The 11,111-nt window shown below is 38.0% G+C and overlaps 2 protein-coding genes across 4 annotated transcripts in view; one reads left to right on the top strand and one right to left on the bottom strand.

Moving 5' to 3' along the window:
- LOC107757119 (decaprenyl-diphosphate synthase subunit 2-like) overlaps positions 1 to 11,111 on the bottom strand; it is a 36,138-nt gene that overhangs the window by 7,611 nt on the left and 17,416 nt on the right. Inside the window, exons 4-5 of the mRNA XM_016574504.1 lie at positions 6,330 to 6,528; positions 250 to 324 (exon numbers count right to left, since the gene is read on the bottom strand). Of these exons, the coding sequence (XP_016429990.1) occupies positions 250 to 324; positions 6,330 to 6,528 (274 nt within the window). The remainder of the gene's footprint in view (positions 1 to 249; positions 325 to 6,329; positions 6,529 to 11,111) is intronic.
- The window catches only part of LOC107757118 (sine oculis-binding protein homolog), a 57,276-nt gene continuing 55,848 nt past the window's right edge, over positions 9,684 to 11,111 (top strand). For all 3 annotated transcript variants that reach the window (XM_016574501.1, XM_016574503.1, XM_016574500.1), the window contains exon 1: positions 9,684 to 9,773. The gene's annotated coding sequence lies outside the window, so the exon portion shown is untranslated. The remainder of the gene's footprint in view (positions 9,774 to 11,111) is intronic.

Raw genomic sequence — 11,111 nt, 5'->3', positions numbered from 1 at the left:
TGTGTGTGTGTGTGTGTGTGTGTGTATATACACACACACACACACACACACACACATACATACATGCATATATATTTAGCCTATATATCATCACTCAAAGACATGAAGGTACAATATTACTGTAGAAATAACAGTTTGCTCAGATGTCCCTGCAAATTTCAGTTATTTCTTTATTGTCAATATAGTTTGTTTCTCATAGAATGCCACTGGTGGTTATATGTGGCAAGTGCAGTGGGCTGAACGTCATACCTCTGCAGAACTGGAGCTCTCGTGATAGATTCCTTGCACCACATCTCCGATTGCACTGGAGATCAGCTCCACCACCTATAACAAACATGATAACATTATAACAACATTATAACACTTAGGCTAGCAAAATATTTTCCACATAAATGAAGCCTCTGCGAATAAGAGTGCTGATAACGGATCAGCCCCATCTGTTCTGAAATTAGTATTTATTAGGACATGAGCTGTTTGGGAATATGGGAAGACTTTTTCCAGTCCACTCAGTCTAAAAGAGCATCTGAGGGACGGACAGATAGAATAACCAGCACTTCAGTTATTAAACAGATGGCCGGTCAAAACAGTGCCATGTCCAGAGGATACAGATCTTAATGAGGACTCTGACATCTGCACAAGCTTAATGATTCAGTTTATCTCTTTAACACGCACACAACCACAGAACTCTACTCCCAGCACAAAAAAATACTAACACCTACTGTACAGAATATCATCTGATAGTTGAGTTTTGATTGGACTGATCTTTTGAACTACAAATATGTAAATGCAAAATACACACATAAATATAGCAGGTTATATTTTATTCAATCTCATGTTGTTCCAAGCCTGTACCGTATGACTGACTGACTTCTGTGGAACACAAAACAAGTCATTTTGAAGAATTATACTCGCTCTGAAAGAAAACAAGAAAACCAATCCTAAAGGATCTCAACATAAATTTTCTCATAGAATTCCAACATAAAGCAAGACTTAAGGCCCGTTCACACCAAGGACGATAACTATAAAGATAACGATAAAGATATAGTTCTAAAAATCGTTCTCAATATTAAAGAATAGCAGAGTCCACACCACAACTATAACACTATATCTTTATAGTTATCTTTATAGTTATCGTTCTTGGTGTGAACGGGCCTTTAATCTTTTAAAATGTAAAATATTAGCTATTAAAATATTAGCTGTGATCTTTGAGGAAACAGTGAGGAACTTGACTCCTCTACCCAGAGCCCAGAGAAGACAGAGAGCCCCTATAGCGCAGCCAGATGTGCGGCTTCACACACTCCACACGGAGAAATTAAAGCGTGCACGTGTGAGTGTGTGTGAGAGAATGCATGTGTGTTTGAACTGTGTGTTTGTGTACTTCTATGTCTTTCTTGTGAGTTTGTGTATGTGTGTGTGTGTGTGAGAGAGAGAGAAGTGAGGGGGGGCTTTTTTTGGAAAGTATCAGATAATCTGCCCTCCCTCCATCTCGTCTCATTCCCAAATCCAGCTGGAGTCGTGTTTCGCCGACAGGTCTGTGAGGAGAAAAAAAGAGGAGACAGCCGCTCGCGGATCCCTTTACCGTTTATACTAGTGTTGAGCCAGAATCCCACTCTCTCTCACTCAAACACACACACACACACACAGTCTACTAAGTCAGGATCCCACTCAAGGCCGCGATACATAATACAGATCAATCAAGGGGAAAAAGCGCTTTGCTGCAGAGAGGGAACGTCTGATTTCCACCGCTAATGCTCTCATGCTAACTGAACCGCTAATGCAATGGGGCCTCGCCCTCATTTACATAGACAGCAGCTTTAAGAGGGAGATGCATTCGGACGGTTCTGGCTGGGTGAATGTCAGTTACATCAAGGGACTATTAAAAAACTGAACACTTAAAATATATTTTTAATCACTTTTGCTAATTGTAAATTCTTCTGTGGAAGTTTGACTTCTAGCTAAAGAGTCTGATCTCTGATTGGCTGGACATTCTGTCACTCAGTCACTAGTTCAGTGGGTCAGAACAGAGTGTGTGTGGTTTTAATCATGGTTCGCTGCACAACAGGTTCAGTTTCACACAAAAAAGGAGTTTTACTCACACTCTCTTCAGCATGTGTGTGTGTTCACTAAAGACGAGGGCTTAAAATTACCTTCTGTCCACAGCTGCTAATGGCAACTAAACTGAGAAAATTTATTAAGCACATATATTTTTAACCGACAATGAAACTACATTTTGCAGTATCATTTCTTTTTAATAAAAAGTATATAATTATTAGTTAGCATTAGTATTATTAGTACATATATACTACTGTTTGGGGTTGGTAAGATTTTTATTTGATCAAATACAGCAAAAACAGTAATATTATGAAATATGATTACAATTAAAATCCATGTTTACTATTTTAATATGCTTAAAAATGTAATTTATTCCTGTGGTTGGCAAAGCTGAATTTTCAAAAGTAATTACTCCAGTTTTCAGTGTCATGTGTGTGTGTGTGTGTGAGAGAGAGAATGCATGTGTTTGAACTGTGTGTTTGTGTACGTTTATGTCTTTTGTGTGAGTTTACATATGTATGTGTGTGTGTGCGTGTGTGTGAAGTGGGGGGGCTTTTTTTGGAAAGTATCAGATAAGCTGCCCTCCCTCCGTCTCGTCTCATTCCCAAATCCAGCCGGAATCGTGTTTCGCCGACAGGTCTGTGAGGAGAAGAAAGAGGAGACAGCCGCTCATGGATCCCTTTACCGTTTATACTAGTGTTGAGCCAGAATCCCACTCTCTCTCACTCAAACACACACACACACACACAGTCTACTAAGTCAGGATCCCACTCAAGGCCGCGATACATAATACAGATCAATCAAGGGGAAAAAGCGCTTTGCTGCAGAGAGGGAACGTCTGATTTCCACCGCTAATGCTCTCATGCTAACTGAACCGCTAATGCAATGGGGCCTCGCCCTCATTTACATAGACAGCAGCTTTAAGAGGGAGATGCATTCGGACGGTTCTGGCTGGGTGAATGTCAGTTACATCAAGGGACTATTAAAAAACTGAACACTTAAAATATATTTTTAATCACTTTTGCTAATTGTAAATTCTTCTGTGGAAGTTTGACTTCTAGCTAAAGAGTCTGATCTCTGATTGGCTGGACATTCTGTCACTCAGTCACTAGTTCAGTGGGTCAGAACAGAGTGTGTGTGGTTTTAATCATGGTTCGCTGCACAACAGGTTCAGTTTCACACAAAAAAGGAGTTTTACTCACACTCTCTTCAGCATGTGTGTGTGTTCACTAAAGACGAGGGCTTAAAATTACCTTCTGTCCACAGCTGCTAATGGCAACTAAACTGAGAAAATTTATTAAGCACATATATTTTTAACCGACAATGAAACTACATTTTGCAGTATCATTTCTTTTTAATAAAAAGTATATAATTATTAGTTAGCATTAGTATTATTAGTACATATATACTACTGTTTGGGGTTGGTAAGATTTTTATTTGATCAAATACAGCAAAAACAGTAATATTATGAAATATGATTACAATTAAAATCCATGTTTACTATTTTAATATGCTTAAAAATGTAATTTATTCCTGTGGTTGGCAAAGCTGAATTTTCAAAAGTAATTACTCCAGTTTTCAGTGTCACATGATCCTTCAGAAATCATTCTAATATGCTGATTTGCTGCTCAAGAAATATTTCTCATTAATATCAATGTTGAAAACAGCTGTGCTGCCTAATATTTATGGAAACTATGATGTTTTTTTCAGCATCTTTGTTGAATAGAAAGTTCAAAAGAACAGCATTTATTTGAAATATAAATATTTGAAACATTTGAAACAAATAATGAAACATTATAAATACCCTTACCGTCATTTTTTTAATCAATTTAATGCATCCTTGCGGAATAAAAATATTAATTTCTTTAAAAAAAATTACTGATTACTTTTGAACCGAAGTGTATGTGTCTTCATCTGTCTGTAAAACTTCGCCCGTCTCAAAAAAAACGTTTACATTACAAGGTTCAAACCATCGTTACAATGTCAATTTGCATCAAAAAATATGTGATATTTAAATCACAGATGTAGACAGAAACAGACAAAAAGGTTAAGTTTTCAAAATAATAATATAATAAATAAAACTTTCCTTAAATCGTTAAACTAGAGTTGAGGCGGACCCTGAGGAATCAAAAAAACACTAAACAGGTGAGAGAGAGAGTTTTCCACTTCCGTCCAGCAGGAGGCGCTATAAAACACGCCAATACATACTTCTAAACCCACTGAATTACACCACACCATCTACCTATAGAAAGTCTGTATTAAACACACAGACAAAATCAGGTGCAAGACCTGACTGTAAGATGTCTGGCTGTCTGAATGCTGAGCTCCTCTTGAGCAAAAAAAAACAAAAAAAAAAACACCTAATCTGTTCTTTATATTAGTGCCACAATCTGCTGATCGCCTAAATCCCCTGCAGTCATTTCCGTGTCCGCTCATGCACGCATTAAAGTGAGCTTGAGTGTGCGTGCCTGTGTCTGAGGCTACACAGAAGGAAAAGAGTTTGTTTTCTTCCACGGGGAGAGCTGCATTCTAGAGCCGCACTTGGTGACAGATCCTGTCAGCATACTCCTGCTTAATGCATCTGAGTGTGTCTGTGTGTGTTACACAGACACATAGACATGAAATGTTAGGGTTTGTAGTGCAAATCCCTTTTTATTAGTCTGTTAATATTATGATATGACAAGCAATTTCCTCTAAAACAGTGAATCCCAACTAGTGGTACGTGTAGGTGTACTTAAGTAGGTCTTGGAAAGAGTGCCATTTGTATGATGCATGGTGTTGCTGCCTATGTTGCGTGTTTCAATTCAGTAACCTATAATGGTCTACTTGATTTTGAGCCCAGCCTAAGTAGCTAGAACAGAACCTATGAGTTAAAAGTAACACACTTCAGGGTTATTTGAGCAAAATCAATAGGACTCTAGGGGTGCATAACAGAAAAAAGGTTGGGAAACACTGCTCTAAAATGTCCTGATGTATCCTACCATCACTTTCTATCTGTACTGGCCATTCATAACGCTGTAAGATATTCAGAAAGACGCTCTAGTGAGATGCTGTAACCCTGAGCGGAGTGAGGCAGTGGGGCTGCTGGCCGCATGCAGTTAGACGGTGCTTTGACTGCGACTCTAATTAGAGCTGGAGGAGAACACTGACACTTAATGAGGGGTGTAGGAGACATATGCTCACACACACGCGCACACACATATAGAGCACAAGAGAATGAGGGAGAATGCAAGTGTATGGAAATTAGCAAGAAAGGACACACACAGCGTTCAGCGTGGAGAACAAAGTCTTTGAGAAGGAAGTCAGAAGCTGGTGAAATGATTTTCTTCAGTGTTTTGCATAAAAAAACACAAATGTGATGGAAGTGGCTCACACCTCTAGCATGAAGAGATGCGTTTCTTTATTTAGCTATTTTTTAGTACAAAAATACCAGAAGTAAGCCAAATCTGACAAAACCTCTATTTGGGGATTACTGGGATGTACTCAACTGGATCAATTATTCATAGTAATTCTGTATTCATGTATTTATTAATTATGAAAATTCTAAATAAATAAATAAAAATAAATAAATACAACAACCCTTCCCTTTTAGGATTTTTTAAAAATATTTTTGAATGTCCTTATCTTCAAATGTCTGGGGCAGTTAAGATTTTTAAAATGTTTTTGAAAGAAAACATGCTCACTTATGCTCACTATGTTTGCATTTATTTGATCAAATATACAATAACAACAGCAATATTCTGAAATACTATCACAATTTTTAGACGAAATGTTTTCTATTTAAAATAACTATTTTAATATATTTTAACATGCCATTTATTCCTTTGATGGCACAGCTGAAATTTCCTGCCACACAATCTTTCAGAAATCATTCTAATATGATGATTTTTTGCTCAAGAAACATTTCTTATCATCATCTATGTAGAAAAACATTTTTTTCAGAAACCATGATACATTTTTGGGGGATTCTTTCATGAATGGATTTATTTGAAATAGAAATATTTTGTAACAATATAAATGTCTTCAAATGTCACTTTGGATCAATATAATGCAATCCTGCTGAATAAAAGTATTAATTTCTTTAAAAAAAAATCTTACTGTTCTCAAACCTTTGAATGGTAGTGTGCATAGCTAGGAAAATGTGTACAGATTATTATTTGTGCACAAATTTTACAACAGCGAACTCAGAGCAGGGTTTCTTTCATTACTGAGCCTGGAGCAAGCGGAGTGCAGGCAATGGAAAAACCTGGAGATTTTTTACAGAACTCATTTAATACCTTGGTGTCATTGAGCTGGGCCAACCCCGTGCAGGCGTTCGCCAACAGGAAATCGCCACTCAGAACGGCCATCTTGTTCCCAAACTGCATGTCTTTGAGGGGGCCGTCCGAGTTCGTCCACTCCTTCAGATTAACAATCCCACGATGCACCAGGAAGGCTGTGTGAATCAGCTCTGTGATCTCAGCCAAGTTCCTCTGACTGACAAAGAGACAGAAAGAGAGAAATATTGTGATTCTGAGAGGGTATTACATCTATAAACAGTCCCAGATGCTATAGCACACTTTATACGGAAAGGGAGTGATTTTAGCCCAAATATTCTTCTGCAGAACAAATAAACCAGAGAGAGTGTCAAGTGTCCTGGTGACCATAATGCACTTCACAAAATACCAACTGCCTCTGATTATTAGACGTGCCCTGCCCGATTATCACAACGCCATCACACGGACGTTATAATCAAATGTTGATTTGCAGGACCATAATCAGCTTGGACCATTGAGGTCTCAGCGATAACCACCTTCCAGACACAAGACAGAGATGTTAGCGCTGATGACCACTTACCCCTCCTTCAGAGTGAGAGACGTGGAAAGTAAAGAGGGTGAGAGAATGAAGAAAAAGCATATTTGATGAAGGGATTCTCTTCAGTTTAGCAATGTGAGAGAATCGCTGTGGCTGTTTCTGCTCACACACACACACACAAGTGCTATGTCAATGCTTGGGTAATTACAAAGCACTGCAATAATTCTTGTTGTCATTAAATGCTGTTCTTTAATGGACCATCTCCTGGGCTCAATCATCCCTATTGTGCAGAGCTCTCTTGTCCATGTAGCCACCGATCCCGGGCAGTTTCACTTCAGCTGACACTGGCGCGTTGGCTGAGTTAATACAGATCTGAGATGTTGATGTGGCTTACAATGGATGAGGATTACTGGGGAAACTCAAACATACTTTAAAGAAGTGTAATTGTATGTATCTATCATCTCAGGTCAAGAGTTGTAGGGATCTACTGGTCTTTTGTTATCCTGATAAATACGAAATGTCCACTTTTTGCAAGCCTAACCAATCCTGAAGGATACAGTTAAGTCCCACCCAACATTTTTCTCAATGAATATCCTGTTTCGCTCAGAAATGCAACTGATTACGGAAGTAACGTGTAGTGAATGGCATTTTATGTTGACTATAAATGCAGGTCAAAAGTTGTCTTCTACAAAAGATTTGAGATCTCAGAGCCTGAAAAAGTCTGTAGGACTACGTTCACACGTGACACGGGTCTGTTCTTGAAAGATATTGTGAACAGCCCAAATCATATTAAATGTGACAGTTTTAATTAAAATTTTAAAATTACTGAATTTAAAAATAAAGAATTTAAAAACACAGTGTGAACTGACCTAAAATGCTTTAGATGTGACATTTGTCACTTAAAATGTAAAAATAAACTAGATTTTAAAATAAAAAAACTAAATGAAAAAGAATAAAAATTAAGAATTTAAAATACATGAACAGCACAAAATGCATAAAATGTGACATTTTAAGTCAGTTTTGTAAAATAATGTAAAAAATTACAACAGCAAAAATGAAATGTAATTAAAAATTAAGAAGAAATAAAAAAAATAATACAGCATGAACAGTCTGATATAATGTTTTATCATTCATAATCATTCACTATCATTGGCGTGCTTCATTTTCATTAGTGTGGAAGACAATGAGACCACAGAATGCCAATAATACAATTTCTGCACTTTTCCGCCTCCTTGCCCTTGTTCTTAATTGATGTGTAATTTCACGGCAGCCTCCACGGAACATGAGGTTCATAATGATTGCCTCCATTTATTTAATTCAGATTAACATGCCAAGTTTGACTATTTTAATGCCACATTTAAAAGTTCATGTCAGTAAAAAAAAAAAAAAAAAAAAGGGCAACATTCAGCTGCAGTGTGAATGTGGCCAAGGTGTGCAACTGTGCGTGTGTCCTAACCGTCCTTCTCAACACCTTGTGGCTGCCAGCACTGAGTTGCTGATTTGACCACTCATTAGTAATAGTGATGATATTTGTGACTAGTGTTTTTTAATTTATAGTTTTCTGTACTGAAATTATTTTTATAGTCTTTGTCTCCTTCATCCTTGGATTGGCTGCAGTGTTTTGGCTGTGTGCAGACAGACGGAGTTGAATCGAAATCTAATTTCCCCCCAAATCTGCTGCTATGCTGTCTACATTTTTTTTTTTTTTGAAGTCAGTGGGAGGGGCAGCACAGGGAGTATAAATAGCCTCAGAACTCAGTTGCATAGCAACCGATGCCATGGCGCAGAGGGGTTCCACCCCCTGACACGCCTCCTTTCTCTGTCTGCTCCATTTTCTCTGCCAATTTAACCCTGAAGCGCAGTGGAGCGTGTGCCTGCAAGCTCACAGCAGATCACCTTAGAGGTCAAGATGTCAGTTGACCAAAAGCATCACTAAACCTGTCACACAGTATCTCAGCCAGATGATGTTTTGATGAAAGATCAGAGATGGTTTTGCTTCTAAACTCGTTATGACGTGAGTTCAACTCTTAACACAAGACAAGACACACCAAAACACCACAGAAACCACCTATATAACTGCCAGCACTAAATAAGACTGTTTCTTATTTAGGCCGGGATGAAAATACAGACATGAAACAGGTTAAATGAAATAAACATTCTTGTGTATGCATTTCAATGGGGGTTCGCCATATACATCCGTGATTACATCCCAGTGTTCACATTCGTTATTTCTAAGGTCGATGTTTTCATTGTGATGAGTGTGTGGTTGATTTCAGCTGCACGCAGCGTCAGAAGCACACGCTTATCGCAGTCATATCAATGACAGTGTTGCGGGAGACGCTGAAGGTCACTATCTACAGCGGTAACAGTTAGTTCACTACCTTTATGGGTAGTGTAGTTCGGAGAAATGTGCTCGTGTGGCGTGCTCTCGCTGTGCTGTGTAATTCAGAAAATGGAGAAAGAACATTTATATTCTGCTTTTATTTCAGTTCATCAGGTCAGTCCACCCAGGGGTTTTTGTGCACTGTAACTTGACAACTTTCAGAAATAATGAATTAAGTGCATTTTTTCTCACTCTTCTCTTCCTCGTTTAATAAATATAGACATCAGAGCAATGGTAAAATGGTCGGCGTGGTAGCCAAGGCTCACATAGTCATAGGCCACTAGTGTTAAGCCGGTCGGCGTGGTAGCCCAGGCACACATAGATAGTAATACATGTGGTTCACATGGCTCTTCGGAGCAGCCGCAGTACATATGTCTTGGCGATAGATCTGCTTGCTGGGGGGGGGGCTTGTATTGTCCCTTCTATGTCCCCTGCTTTGTGGGGGGTTATTTCATGTTTTATTTGCAGCAGCAATATTTCTTACATGCTCACAGCAGCATGTTGTGGATGTTTTGGCAGTAGTAAGTCTCGGTACTTGCGGTCTGTAAATACATTAACATTGTCATGTACATTACCATGCCAATCCCTCTGAGAGTTGTCATGACAGAAATATTATTATAATTTAAAATAACTGTTTTCTATTTAAATATATTTTCAAATGTAATGTATTCTTGTGATGACAAAGCTGAATTTTCAACAACCATTACTCCAGTATTCAGTGTCACTCTAATATCAGTATCATTCTAATATGCTGATTTGCTGCCATCAACATTGAAAACATTGTAAATAGTAATACCTTTTTATTTAGGATTCTTTGATGCTTTGATGAATCGAAAGTATAAACGAACAGAATTTATTTGAAATATAATTTTTGTAACTCTATAAATGTGTTTACTGTCAATTTTGATCAATTTAATGCAACCTTGCTGAATAAAAGAACTAATATCTGATATCTGACCCAAACTTCTGAACGGTAGTATAAGATTTCATTTTCAGTGAAACATTTGCACTCATTAAATTTGTCAATCAGTTAGATTCTGTAATGTTCATAACAACAAATAAATAAGCACAAATAAATAAACATCAATGTCAAGTTGCAAAAAATCTGAATATTTCAAAAACAATTTGCGAAAAAAGCAGCAATTCCATCTCTTTCAGGGAAATTGGCGCAATAAAAAAAATGAAATGATTCAGTCGCATGACTTGCACTTGTCAATTCAGGCACTTCTCTGAAGCAAATCTTGTAATTTATTCATTTTCCATCATAGTTTGTGTGCATGTCTTCTTACCGAATTAAACAATGTAACCATCTTAAGTGAGTGTATCATGCACTTTTTAGAAATTTCATTCACATGTTGGTCTTTCCACCCAGTGAAATCTTAAAATTTCCTTTAAAAATGTTTTCTTCCACCAGGATGCCCTAATGTCTAATAATCTAAAACAAATTCAAGAGGACTTTAGGAGATAAAGCAAATGTTTAGTGACTACAATGCTTTTTTTCAGCTTTCGGACACAGCCAAAATCTGCTGAATGTCACACTCGAGTTTCATAGGTCCCTTAAAAGAACTGTCGAGCAATCATTCAAACAGACATCTCTCTCAGCAAGATGCACTCGTGCATGTATGCGATCACATTGCCCCCCCCCAAAACCATGAGCATTTCTGTCAAAGTGAACACACACACTTACCATGCACACACAACCACACAACACAGTGTGTGTGAGAGAGAAAGTGACTCGAAGGGACATTTTACAAATGCTGCATGTCAAGGAGGAGGAGAGCAGCACAGCAATCCATCCATCACCACCATCAAACACAACACACCATCTCGTTCCTCTAACCAGGAACGAGAGAGCAAAAGGTGTCATCGGAAGAGGGAGGGA

This window comes from Sinocyclocheilus rhinocerous, unplaced genomic scaffold, assembly GCF_001515625.1.
Source record: "Sinocyclocheilus rhinocerous isolate Xijiao unplaced genomic scaffold, SAMN03320098_v1.1 scaffold503, whole genome shotgun sequence".
Lineage (NCBI taxonomy): Eukaryota > Metazoa > Chordata > Actinopteri > Cypriniformes > Cyprinidae > Sinocyclocheilus > Sinocyclocheilus rhinocerous.
Note: the sequence above shows the minus strand (reverse complement) of the source record. Positions and strands in the feature narration are given on the sequence as shown.